Source organism: Natator depressus, chromosome 17, assembly GCF_965152275.1.
Source record: "Natator depressus isolate rNatDep1 chromosome 17, rNatDep2.hap1, whole genome shotgun sequence".
NCBI classification, from domain to species: Eukaryota; Metazoa; Chordata; order Testudines; family Cheloniidae; genus Natator; species Natator depressus.
The window spans coordinates 6641481-6655472 of NC_134250.1; the positions used below are offsets into that span (position 1 = coordinate 6641481).

At 42.0% G+C, this 13992-nt stretch overlaps 2 protein-coding genes across 11 annotated transcripts in view; both read right to left on the reverse strand.

The window, feature by feature from the left end:
* Positions 1-1183, reverse strand: part of BCAS3 (BCAS3 microtubule associated cell migration factor) — a 489647-nt gene extending 488464 nt beyond the window's left edge. For 7 of the 9 annotated variants that reach the window (XM_074974372.1, XM_074974374.1, XM_074974378.1 and 4 more), the window contains exon 1: positions 254-490. The gene's annotated coding sequence lies outside the window, so the exon portion shown is untranslated. Of the gene's footprint in view, positions 1-253; positions 491-1105 lie in introns of those variants that run through there. The other 2 variants (XM_074974373.1, XM_074974376.1) reach the window with 1 other exon arrangement.
* A 6710-nt stretch (positions 1184-7893) lies between these two features.
* PPM1D (protein phosphatase, Mg2+/Mn2+ dependent 1D) overlaps positions 7894-13992 on the reverse strand; it is a 37663-nt gene continuing 31564 nt past the window's right edge. Inside the window, exon 6 of one of the 2 annotated variants that reach the window (XM_074974853.1) lies at positions 7894-9314. In XM_074974853.1, the coding sequence (XP_074830954.1) occupies positions 8760-9314 (555 nt within the window). In that variant the 3' untranslated portion in view covers positions 7894-8759. Of the gene's footprint in view, positions 9315-13657; positions 13799-13992 lie in introns of those variants that run through there. The other variant, XM_074974854.1, reaches the window with a different exon arrangement.

A 13992-nucleotide genomic window follows, 5' to 3' on the forward strand; every position in this document is an offset into this window, starting at 1 on the left:
ATCCAGGTCACTGCAACCACATTACCCAACATAATAGTCATTATTTAGTGTTGCATGTGTGCATGGTACTTTGTACAGAAAATAAAGACTGGAGATGAAATCCTGACACCATTGACTTCAACGGGGCCAGGATTTGATCCATGTTCCAAACATTTTACAGTCTAAGAGACATGGAGGAGAGGAGTTGTTCCAAGCCCAGTGGTACATCTGTACCAGTCAGTGCCTGCTGTCATTCAGCCACGAGCACTGTTACCTGCAACAGAACTCCAGCTCCTGTGCCACCAGAGTCCCAGGGTGGAAGAGAGCCTGAAGTGCACGGCTATTGGGAATCACCAGTTCAGTCTTGAGAAACCCCACTGGCAATTCTTGAGCTGGGAAATTGAGCCTGACCAGCCTCCCACACTTGTGATCCCCAAATTGCCACCCAGATACCACAGCTCACCAGACCAGTCCAATTTATTTTACTCCTCCGTACTCAGACACCTTCATTTTCCCCCATCTCTCCCCTCCCTTCATCCACCCCTGCACATCCCCCTATCACATCCTTCCTCACCCCTCCCCTACCCCATCCCCCTTTCCCAGACCCTTCCCCTTGCTCCCCCAACCTCCATCACTCCCTGCCTCCCATCCCTTCTTTTTCCTCCCTTACCCCACCCCCTCTCCCATCCCCCTTCCTGCCATGCCCCATCACCCCACATCCTCCTTTCCCAGCCCTTCTCCTTCCTTGTCACCACCGTGGATGTTCCCCTTCCTCCCTACTGCCATCACCACCCCCTTCTCTCCCTTCCCTGCCCCTACAACCCTGCCCCATCCCCTTCTCGCACTTCTGCCCCTTCCTCCCCTCCCATCTCTTCCTCCCCTGCCCCCACTCCTTCTCCCTCCTCCTCTGCCCCGACCACTCTTCTCCAGACCCTGCCACTCTTCCCCTTCCTCCCCTGCCCCTTCCCCATTTCCCACCCCTGCCCCCTCCTCCCCTGCCCTATTCTCCTCTCCCACCCCTGCTTTCCCCGCCCCATCCCCTTCCTCATCCCCCTCCTCCACCAGTCTCCTCCCCTTCTATCTCCCCCCTCCCGTTTCCCATCCCCCCCTCCCCGGCCCCCCTCACCTGCTGCGTTGCTCCTTCGCCCTGGCTCCTCACTGACAGTGTTTGGGACCCTCTCGGGAACTGACACCTGGCACACGCTGACGCCAACAGCCAATCACCAGGCGGGAGAGGCAGGCTCCTCCGTCCTGTCACCCAATCCTACTCCCCGGTATGGAGCAGTGGGCGGGACATCGACGATATGACTGTCGCTTGCACCCACTCACTAGCCAGAGTAGGTTGAGAGAACAGAGCGCAGCCTGGGCCCGTTTAGCTTTGTTTACATCCAGATCTCGCGAGAGCCATCGTGAGACCCCGACGCACGTGCAGGGAGGCAAAGCCCAGGATCCTGTCAGTCACGGACCAACGGCCAATCAGAAGGAAAGACCTTCGACCCCGCCCACATCAAGGCGTCAGAATCCTATTTTACCGTCCGCTTCGTCATTACGTAATCCCGGAAGTGGCCTGGCTGAGGCAACAAAACCAAGGCCCCGGCTGTCCCCGGGAGGGTCCGCTCCTCTCCGGCCCAGAGCGGGTAGACGCCGCCCCGTCGTGGGGTGGGGGTGGGGGGGATAATGGCGGAGGCTTCACAGAACCGGGGGGGTGGGGGCAGAGCGGGACGGCGGTTGAGCGAGGCCAGGCTGCGAGGGCCGAGCTGCGGCACGGCCCTGGCGGGCGGGATGAGGCGAACGGAGAGCGGCGAGGCCTGGGCACGGAAAGGGGGTGTCACAGCAGGACACCCCCCCGCCCCGCGGACAGGGAGCGGCCCTGTCATAACGGGACAGAGCCGCCCGAGCAGCCCAGACGCGTGTTTGGGCGGGACACAGCTCCACCCGCTGCCCCCGGGACGCTCCTGGGCTAGTGTCCCCAGTGCCCTGAGCAGCGCGGCGAGCGACGGCAGCCCAACGAAACCTCAGTGAGCAAGACCGGCTGGGGTGACATCAGGGCTAAAATGGCCCCTCTGGCTGAAGTGGGTTTTAGCCCATGAAAGCTTATGCTTAAATAAATTGGTTAGTCTCAAAGGTGCCACAGGAACGCCTGTTCTTTTTGAGGATACAGACTAACACGGCTACTACTCTGAAAACTCCAGCTGAAGCATCCTGATTTTTTAGGCAATAGATGTCCTTCCCACTTCCATAAATAAATTCTGGAATCACCCTCTCTGGGAACCTGCTGTGCGTAAAACAAAAACCTGACAAACGCTGCCTTCAGATGGCATACGCCAGGTTTCTCATAACAGTCTGGTCATGAGAGAGCTGTGGGATACAGCTTGGAAATAAAATGTCATAGACAGAACAAGAAGTTGCATCCCTTTCCCGTACATTTACAAGATGATTGCAACTCTTGTAGAGCCACGCGTCACCAATAAGGAAACTCATACTCAGAAAGCGCAAACGATAACACCACAAGTTTTCATCATCCAGAAAGATTCAATTGTATGATTACTGATCTACATCATTAGTTACAAGAGTGAATGTAAGTTAGGCCCTTGACCGAAAAAGAAGAGGAGAGGGTCCCTAACTGGAACAGATGTAGTATGGAACAGATGTAGTATTTCTCAAATGTAGCCACATCTGGCCCCCAGGGGGTTTTCTTGCAGCCACAGCCCCCTGGGTGGTGGCAGGGAAGCAGCAGCCCCTCCCCTGCGGCTGCCAGCAGTGATTGGGCCGTGGCCACCTCTGGGGGAGACAGCAAAGCTGAAGGAGCAGACAGCTAGTGTGAGTTCCCCACCTTCCTAGGGTTTGGGCTTCAGCCCTTGGGTGGTGGGTGGTAAGCTCCACCTATGGGGCTTTGGGCTCCATCCCCAGGCCCCATCCTCTGGGCATAGGGGTTTAGGCTCCATTCCCTGCCTATGAGGCGATTGGCTCTGGGCCCGGCCGCAAACTCACCCTCCCCAAGTACCCCTGGTTCCTGCTGCCTCACTAACCACTTCCCCATCCAGGGCTTAATTTGGCCCTAGGCTTAGTACATCTGCTGTGAAAAGTGATGTTTGTTTGTTTAATATCACCTTTCACAGCAGACTTACCCGCTAGCAAGTCTTTTTTTAAAAAAAAGCAACCAAAAGAAACAATAAGAAAAAAAGACAAAAACATACAAAGCACCTTGTGTGTGTTTCTGTTCTGTTTAGGTCCAGTAAAGAATAGAACTGTACATTATTTTTATTACCAAGTCTGCAAACAAATTACAATGATTTGGACATGTATATGTGGATATTTTTTTTTCCTAAAATTAAGTATTGTAGGAAAAATTGTCAGAGGCCACCAGCAAGACTTGGTGGCCGCACTCTGACATCACCAAAAAAATTTGTTATGCGAACCCCTTATGCTGAGAAGTACAAGGGACTGCAGTCACAAAACTCTTTGAGATTGGGTGTGAGCATGCCCTTCAATTAACAATTGTCAGGATGAGTTAATCAGAAGCCCTCCACTTAAGACAAAAAGGGATTGTGAATTTGTCCAAGAGTTTGGGCTGAGTTGATGGTGATCTTTTGTTGAGTGGTGTTTGTGTGGGTGCAGGTGGGAAGGCAGAAGAGGAAAAGCAAGCAAGCCAGGCATTAACTGGTGAGTGCAATGTGTGAGTCTAGAAAAAGCCAGGCAGAGACTTTTAGGGTCTGTTCAGTTGGCTAAAGAGACTGGGGGTTGTAAGCTAATGAACTGTTCCTGTTATGCCTGGTTTTTCCTAGACTCAGAGATGGTGTAGGGTCCTTGTAAATAAACAAGATTACATCCAAGAAAATACCGTACTCCAATTTGTAACCAGCTAGAACATCCCCAAAGCCCCAAACTTTGACTACACAGGTCAAACAGGGGCAATGCTTCTAACAAACCTATCCTGTAGAGCAATATTAGGTACGTTTGGAGTTAGAATATACAAGGACACTTCCTTCCGAGCCTGAAGAAATGTTCAAATGTTAAGTTCCTATATCTGTTAACTGTCTCACAACAGAGAGATGCCCTTACAGGAAGAGAGCTGGAGTTTCTGGTTGAATAGGTTAGAGTACACAATGGTGACTTGAATTACACACACACACCCTAAAACCACTAGTTGATACACAGATAACTTCCTCCTTGCACATACTATAATTTTGTTTCACAATGAAAAATGTTTGAAGGCTATGACTCAACAGGCCTAATTCGATTTACTGCTGCCACTTAAGGAGGGCTGTCAGCTGCAAATTTTATTTTTTCCTTATCCTGATTGACTAATTAACTTATGTGGAGACAAATGACATCAAAATAGGCAAAGCTGACAAAAGGGTAAGCTCTAGCCAGTTTACAGTAGCAATCAAAATATATTTTAAAAAATGGAAGGGAATGATTGCTCTGGGGAATCTCCATTTGCAATTGCAAAAGTTTTATTTGTACTATACTTCTTCCTTTCAAATAATTCTCTTTGCTTATTTTATTCAAAACTAAGAAAGCAGACATTAAACTGATGACATCTGCTGCTGCAAATGGAGAAAACCCTGCAGCCCTAAACAAGCACTATGGGACACAGGAGGAATGGGGGGGCGGGGGGGGGTGGTCAGGGAAAAGAGGTCACACTTACCTGAGTGCATGTGCTTGATGATATATTCCAATTTTGCTTCAACATATATAGTCAGAAAAAAGTGAACATGTGCCAGTGTATACAAAGTCTTTTTTCTTCAGTGTATTTCCATGTAACTTGTGATACAGATTCACATAATTCTTAATGTGTTACAGCTGGGTTTTCCTTGTGGCAAGAAAAAAAGTCATCCTTTTAAAAAAAAAAAAAAGACTGAACATCTCACCAGTCTTTTACTACAAATCTGTAAAAGCTTGTAGACTGGTGAAGAGTTGTTTGAATTCCCTGGCAGATAGGCAGCTAAGTAGGATCTATTAAATGCTTTGAAATTTAGAGATGAAAAATGCAATTATTCATTTAACTAAAAATGGTTTACTAAGCAAGAATCAAATTAGAACCAGCAGTTAATATTTTAGACTTATAATATTATAGATCAGTAAGTCAAATATAGCTACTCGATTGCTAGTTAAAAACTGCTTTTTTGTGTATGAATTTCTGTGCAACAGTAAAAATCATCATCCCTAGTAAAAACTGTTAAATTATTTCTCATACTATGGGATTGTAACCCATGGTTAAGGACCAACCTAGACCATACATTAATATTTATATCTGTAAGAGATGTTATTACATTCCTTGGATGAAAGAGAATTATACATCTTCAGAAAGCCTATGATTCCATTTGGGGTTTCTGTAGCCATAGTAACATGTAGGTAGCAGAGCTAATTTTAGCCTGTGGGTTTTATTGTTCCAGTATTAAAGAATTAGGTTCCAAAAATATAATCCTGGCCACTGATGTAATTCTAGAATACTGGCCTTTTCCTTGCGCATTTAAAAGCAAGTCACGTGTAGGAGCCTTCTGACCATAATATATCCACCTAACACAAAACACATTCAGTATAAAATGCCATAGTGTATATTGGGTGCATAACCAAACCAGTACATGGAATGTTCTGCACCATAAAACGTAAAATTAGAATAAAGATAAAGCAAGCATGATGATTAAAGAAACTAGATAACAGAAGTGACCAGCTCAGAAAAACATGCCCCCCCCCCCCAAAAAAAGTGAAAAAAAGGTCAACTGATCATAAAAATACTGACCAAAGTGAAAGACTGCTCATACACAGACAAATAGGCTTTGGTGGACACCTTCAGGGAAAACACTCTACAGACTGGGTTTCTAAACCAAGAAGTTCTTGCGCACAGCTCAACGAGACCTTGAGAGAAATAAAAGGCCAACCCAATTAACTCCAAATGCCTTAGAAAGACATAGCAGGACAGAATTTTAACGCGTTACCATAGAATTAATTTTTCGTAGTAATTAAAGATGGAAGGGACTTAAGTTATCAAGTCAAGTGCCCACCACTAGTACATGCTGTTTGAGTAAAGCAGGTTGATTGAACACTGTATTTGCCTATGTCCCTTTAAAAATTCTAGATGGTACTATAGGAACAATACAGATCTTAACTTCCAACTGAAAATGCAAATACAGTAAAATTCTGTCAACTGAGGAGTTATGCATTACCAGAAATCTGGTCAGTCAATCTATGCACTACCAGTATTGTTAGTGACTCAATAAGTTAATACTAACATGTTGAGCAGGGAGCTAGCAAAATATGTATACGAACAATGTTTTGAAAAAGACTGTAGTAATTACCTCATTCAGTGTTGTGAGGATTAATTTGTAGAGCACTTTGAGTTGCTCTGTCAAAAGACACTGTAGAATGTCAACAGTCCTAAACTGCATAAATATTTAAGATTAAGCATTGACCCGTTACATTTAATTGAATTTAAATAATCCAAATAAAGAGGAACTGTTTTGAAACTTTCCACAGGTCACAGAAATAAGCCTAGTTCAGTGGTTTTAACTTGTTCCATTTGCTTTTGAGGCCTCTTTGTTTCTGAAAAACTGCACATAATTTGAATAAAATGGAAGACTGCATAAATCTTATATCTTCATGTCAAATTGCAGCCCACCAGGATGACATACAACACTTCATCTTGTTCTGAGTGGCTAAGATCCTTATAGATCAAGACAGAGCAATGGACTCTGAAGTCATTTGTATTGGCCACAGCAGTAGAATTAAAAATAAAGGCAACCTCATTTCGAACTCATTTTGCCATGTTTCACTCATGAACCAAACTTAATGAGTTTCTGCTTACCAAAAAAAAAAAAAAAAAAAGTTGGACATCTTCCTTCTCCCATGTAATGAATTGATAGTGGCTTTGACAGAAGATAGAGTTGCTTGTTGATGATTCCAGATCCTCTGACTGCTGTACACGAGGAAAAACCTACATTCCCTTCCTCTTTTCTATTTCGTCTGGCTCAACTTAGTTTCTATAGTGTTCAGTTGAAGCACATCAAACTTACACAAATAGTGGGTATTTGCAGAAGGAGCAGCTCTAACATCAAAACCCTGCAAAATGCCACTGATTCTCCCATAAAAAACAGACTCTGGTTAGTGAAGGAGAGATGCTGAAAGATAAAGCAAAAACCCTCCGCTGAGAATGAGAATGGACATTCCTCTAGAATTTAAAAATGGAAAAATACAGTAGTAAGAGCAAAAGTGCATAAGAATCTTGATAGTTCCAGTATTCCTGTTACAGAGATTGGGAGTAGGTGGTGGGCTGGGAAGGACAGTTATTGGGATACCCATGGCTTTTCAGGATATATTTGTGTTTTACTATAAATCATCCTGCATAACAACTGTTATGGACACTTTATAAAGGTATGTATGTAACTATAAATGGCATTAGATCAGTTTGTTTTTTAAACTCAACACGCACAGGATGAACAGACTGGTGTGCAGTCAAGGAAGTTTCCCCCAACACCATGCTGGCATAAACCTTTGAGGTCTCTTTATCTCCCTCTGAAGCACTGAATAGGGACTACAAAAATCAGGTGGGCATATCTTTCCTGATCAAAATTTCCTGCAGAAGCAGGCAGGGGGAAGGCAAAGCATGCAGAGAAACAGTAGACTTCTCTAATCCAAGTCTATATTTCTCATTCCAAAAGTCCTCTCCATGGCACATCACACTATCTACCCCTCCGGCTTTTTAAAAATAAAGCGTAGAATTGGGAACCAGTTGATAAAAACAGGTGGTTTTTTTAAAGACTTTTTTAAGGAAGGAACCATTTAATATTTGCACAATTACACAAAACCACAGTGTTTAAAGAATTTGAGCATAAGATACTGTACATAGTTAAAGAACAAAGGCACCCCAAGCAAGTTTTCACTTGTTTTATTTAGGTGAACATATATATGGTCCACATACTCAATGAAAACTGTAAATCATAAAATAATTTGATGACTTACGTTGGAAAGGAATTAGCAGTACCATCAGTTAGTGAAATAACAAAAAATGCCTTTATAGGGCACATATATTAAAAGAAATACCACTACCAAATGCCTGGATAAAAATGCCATAAATTACTACAGGGATGAGAATGGCTTTGTAGGATGGGTTGGAGTTTTCAGAAATAAAAAAAAAAAACCCACAATTTTTTTTGCTAAATACTTTGACGATTAAGGTTACAAAAAATACAACTGAATAAGATACTGCATAGTATTTTAATTAAGATAAAGAAATTGATATTGAGCTGTGTAAAGTAACACAACATCTCTGCTTCCATTTCATTTCTGAATAGAGAAATCTAAATTTTAAGAACAAAAAATAGGTCTAGAGTATTCTCTAAAAGACACACTTTGGGTTGAACGTATAGTACTACGAAAATACATATCTTCCATTCTATTTAATAATTTACTTCAGTTAAAAAGTTGTGAAATTCTCATCACAAGAAGCTTATACAAATTCATGACTTTAGTAAATTAACAAAAAAGATTAAACATCTTCTTTTAAACAACGTTTAGCCCTGTTGTAACAATTATACAAGGGGGAAAAAAGAGACTACATTTGTATGAAGGAGTACAAATTTACACACATTTTACAGCGACTTATACCCTACACATCTACAAAATTCACAGTTATAATACAAGCAGTACAAGGCTGAGAATAAAGCTGTTCAATACCAAAAAGTTTTCTACTTTAAAAAAAGATAAACAGGAAGAGTTTCAAATTTCTGCACCAACTTCAACATTCTAATCAGACCAAACTGTGCTCACACAAACACCCCTCAGCAAACGCAAACGGCTTTCCTGGTCTGGTGGAACAGTGAATTGCCAAGCTTCTTCTGTCCCCTCAGGCTTCGCCGCATGGTGAGCTTGTTTGAGTTTTTGCGCTGTGGAGTTGTGGACAGGCTTTCTGGCTGGACGCTAATGTTTCGACTCAGGCTACGTCTTGGCTTCTTCAAAGCTGGGCCAGAATTAGATTCTTCTAATGTCCGTTTAAAGTTTCCTGTAGGTGTCCTCTCTGCTTCTTGGGATTTTGTTTGGCCATTAGGAGACATCTTTAAGCTTTTTTGGTCCATGCTTGAATTTGCTGAGTTGGAAGGGGAGAGGGTAACTGACAAGCCATTGCTGTAAGATTCATGAATCCTCAAAGCTAGTGTTTTGCTACAATTCTCCTCCTGTGGGCCTGGATCCCTAGAGGATGCTACCGCCAACGGTATACTGCTTTTAGCAATCTCACTGGACAGCTCGGAATATTTATCCAAGATCACATTGCTATGCATGAGAGAAGGAACAGGCTCAGAGGAGTTCAGTCGTGGCCATAGATCCTCTTCTAGAAGCTGGGATTAAAAAAGAAGGAATTATTTATCCATAAATATCATTACTCCAATTGTGTTACCACAGACCATGGCTAAAGTATGTGGGTGAAAGATACTATACATGACAGCAGATACTAAAGCTTCTTGGAGACAGGTCTAACTCCAGATCCAGATGCGAAACACACCTGAACATTTTCACAGTGGACTTCAGGCTCTGGATCTCAACTTGCCAGTTTCAGCCCTCCAACCTTACGCAAGTTTGTTAATTTCCATCAGTAAGTCTATGATGACATGTCTGCCATTAGATTTTTCAGAGACCTGTCTCGCCTCAGTTAGCATACGTGTTTTCATTCTCACTGGCGTAAAGTTAATAAGTAAGTCACCGAACTATGGGACCTCCTTGCATCTTTCATTACTTTGGAATACCAACATCGAAAAGGATGTCTGCACTGAATGCCGCACACTCCAGTCTTCATCAGTATCCTCTGCAAAATGAAGCTGCTAATGCTCTCTTTCAGATGTTTTGTGAGATTGTTTCCAAAGTGCTTTGAAGATTAAAAATGTCATTGAATGGCCAAGTATTATTAGGACAAACAGCAAAAGAACAGGCTTTATCTCCTGACCTGAATTACACTTAGACTTTTTAGTTACCGCTGAACAAGATATCAGGTGCCTGAAGCAATGCTCTGTTGCTGGAGGAGTTCTAATGGCGTACAAGGAGATGGAATAAGGGCCTCCCTGGACAATACTACACTAACCTCTGAATTTACGTTTGTTGCGTCCAATCCTTCTAGGTTAGTAACACACTTATTCCTTACAACTGGGGAAGACTGAATAAAAATTAGGCTCTGGCCTTTCAAAACTCTCTTTATTCAGCAAAGTAAATTTGGCTGTTTTCTGCACAGCGAAGTATTCTGTAATTTGAAGAGAGAGAGTGTGGTATAATGCACTGGAAGCCAGGAACTTCCTAATTCTAATCCTGGCTTCGCTGCTCTCTGTGGCCTTCGGTAAATCATTTCTATCTCAATTTCACCATCAGGAAAATAGAGAAGACTTCACTATCTCACAGTAGGGCTGTATAAACTGCTATTTATGCAGTGCCCTTTACATGTAAATGTTGACACAATTATTAAAAGATTCAAATTGTGGAGAAATTGCTGTTTATTCAATGAGAGACCTTCAAAGCATTTTTTCAAGGCCACATCATTTTATGTATTACCAACGTAAGGACAATAACCTAATGATTATCTTATTCCAGAAACTGTATTATACTGCAAACTAAATGCACCTGCGGTTACTGCAGTTGAAACTGAACGCATTGAAATAATACAAGAGATCTCAAAATCTAAGTACTTTTGAAAATCAGACCTTGAGCAACCGTAGCCCAATTTGAAGTCAAAGGGGCCTGTTGTTGCTCAACACATCTGAAAAATTAGACTCTACGCTTAAAAAAACACTTCAAAAGACAGGCTGGCATATATCAAAGGGATTTTTTTTCCAGTGAGAAATCTGGACATTACTGAAAGATTATTGTATCTTTGATGATCCAATGTAAACCAAATTTAAATAGTTATTGCAAAAAAACAAAAAGGATAAATTCAAACTTTTAATAGATGTGAACTGAACTGTTTGAGATGCTATCAATAGATCTGATGACAGACATTTATGGACAGTATTTTAGAAGTTATTCTTTCACTCAGTTCTAGTGACAACCCAAAAAACCCCATGTAGTTTACACATTCGGAGGTGCTTTGTGAACTGTTGCCTAATAGGCTCAATTATACTTTTGAGACTGGCTCTTTGTTAGACTTTTAATCTGGCATGCCTTGCTATGCAAGATCCTCAGTGCTATGGCTCTCATCACCGATAGCCTTGCTCCATATGGATAGCTGCAGTAACACAATGATTTGGGGCACTAAAATGGAAAAAATTAGGAGAGGGAGTACAAGGGAATTTAGGGTAGAGTGGGGTAATGAGAAGGGGGGGGGGGAAGGAACCGAGGGTGTGGGCCAGTCAAAATTCATTCCTGGGCAATCAGCTGCTGACAGCAATAGGAAATTGTTGAGAGTTTTTTTTAAACTTTAGGACTATTTCAAGGATGAATCAGTTACAGTTGGCACCAAAAAGATCTGACTCAGAAACAAGGGGATACTCTTATTTAATTCAGGAACTTGGCTTTGGCCTCCATTTTATTTCAGAGATAACCATACTTAGGAGACCTGAGATTGTTAAGACCCAAAGTTACAAATGCCTCTTTAGTTCTTTGAAGATAACAGACAAAGGTGCTGGTTCTTATCAATATTCTCCACTCTTAAACTTTGTCTACATTATGCACCTTTTAGTGACATGGCTGTGCCGCTAAAAGGCACGCAGTGTAGCAGAGCTCTCCTGCTGACAAAAAACTTCCACCCCCAACCAGCAGTGGTAGCTTTGTCAGCAGGAGAGCGCTCCTGCCGACAAAGCCCTGTTCACACATGCGCTTTTTGTCGCAAAACTTTTGTCTTGGGGGGTCGAGGGGGGCGCGGATTTAAACACCTCTGAACAACAAAAGGTTTGTCGTTCAGATGCCAGTGTAGACAAAGCCTTAAAGGCCGAGCCATTTCCCTCCAAGACACAATCCCCAGGAGTAAAATGTAAATAAAAGGAACCATCATCAGTAACCTCTTGCCACTGGCTCACATCTAACACCCATGGCATGCACAGTTTTGATGATGGATCTCAGGTTGGGAAAAAGGCAACTGCAATCCATGAAAGCATTAACTATCTGGCTAATTCAGATCAGGTACTTCCCTCTGGTTTTAGGTATTGTGACACCGATCGCCTTCTGGTATGGTTATTAACAGGAGCAAAGACAGATGTTTTTCAGATGGGAGATAAATACTTGTAGTGTCTCTCCATACATGAAAATGCCAGAATCTTTACATAAAGGAACTCTTACTTAGAAGGGACAGAAATAAGCTCCATAAGAGTAAACAGACCTGAACTCCTAGTGTGACATCTCACTTTCTCATGTGCGAGAAGTGAATTTCAAGACAATAATATGACCACCACTAGACTCATCTCACACATGGATATTCACATCTAGGATCCTCCCCTCCCCTCTTATACCATGATTTCTTCCAAATAAGCTGCATCCCAGGAAGAATTTGGCCTCCCCTACTTTTACATTACCATGTAGGAGCAAGGCTCCAATTTTTAAACTCCTTAAATTATGTAATCAGTGGCTGTCTCCCTAATATTTCCCCACATACATTTCTCAGAAGAAAAATTATTTGGAAACAATTCTGTGGCTATTGTGAAAGTGCAACGTTTACTCTGATGGGAGGAATTAGTAAATATAGTCAAAAGTCAAACATTACTGGAGTTATGTATACTTCTGCAAAGGTTAGGTCATCAACACACTGGTTAAAAGCGATTGGACAGCCGATCTGAAAAAATACGTCTTAGAAAAAAGGGTTTTGTCCACTTCTTGACGTGCCAAAAATACTGGTTGTGAATCTATACAAATGACTTCCATTTGAGACTGAATATTTGAGATTTTAAATTTTGAAGGATATAGTAAAAAACAATCCATTTCTCACTGTCTCATAATACAACAACTCAGTCAACTTTAAGTGAAGAGCAGGTACATTTATATACCAAATAAAATACTTTATATACCTTAGTGTATAAAATACTCTGTATTCCGCTAGAATTCACTGTCAGAGTCAAATAATGGATTTTTTTTAAAGGCCAGAGTATGATTATCACAGGGATCAGGAAGCAATTACCTGCTCCCTCATGTACAGCATTATACAACTGGGTGGATTATGTATGGTTTGGGCAGTGGGGGTTGCCTGCTTCTGGAAGATCAGGTATTCGTTATTGCAGAAGGCACAAGTCCAACTTTTACGGTTTGAACCAGCAGGAAAAATTGTGTCCCTCATAGGCTATTTTAATCCTCCCTCCAAAACGGAATTGGTTTCTTTTTAAAAGGCTGAAGCAAGGCACAATGCAGTCTTCATTTACCCACGCTCTGGTTCCCATGCTAGTTAATTTTAGGTTTAACGTAATTTGAATTTCATAGAAAGAAAAGGAGTCAGAGGTGCCTCCTGCACTTGAATTTTACCCAGAAGATGTATTTAGAAGCAGTTTGCTCTTTAAATGGAAAACCCTGTTGGTCAACCATTACATTAACCCGAGTGTGGAAATCTGCTCTTCTCACCATTATTGTGTCTCACTGAAATGAAAAGCTACTCCCATGCCCATTGCAAAAAAGTTACTTATTAGTCAAGCCAGAATAACAACCTGAAAAATATAGGGAAGCTCCTTTTTGGGCTTTCACAAAAATACACAAAAAGGGACACAGATGCAGAGTCATTCCATTTATTCTAGTCTGTCTAGAGATGTTTGTTTTTCCTTAAATGTTTCAATATTATTCTGATAGGACAGTTGCCCTGTTTTCTCTCTCTCTTTTTCCACTTCCTGCTTCCACTTTTTCCTTTCCTTCCACTTTTATACCGATTCTGTGAGAATAGATGGTATTTGTTACTAAAACAGCAACCTATACTAATGCTAAAAATTATATTTGTGGTATCTGTGTAGTCATTTCAGTTTTAAAAGAAATCAAGTGGGATAGGAATGAATTATCCTAAATAAAATAAGTATTTTTAAAATTATAAAATAAAACTGTAAAGCAGGGCAAGAGGAAAAAAGTGTA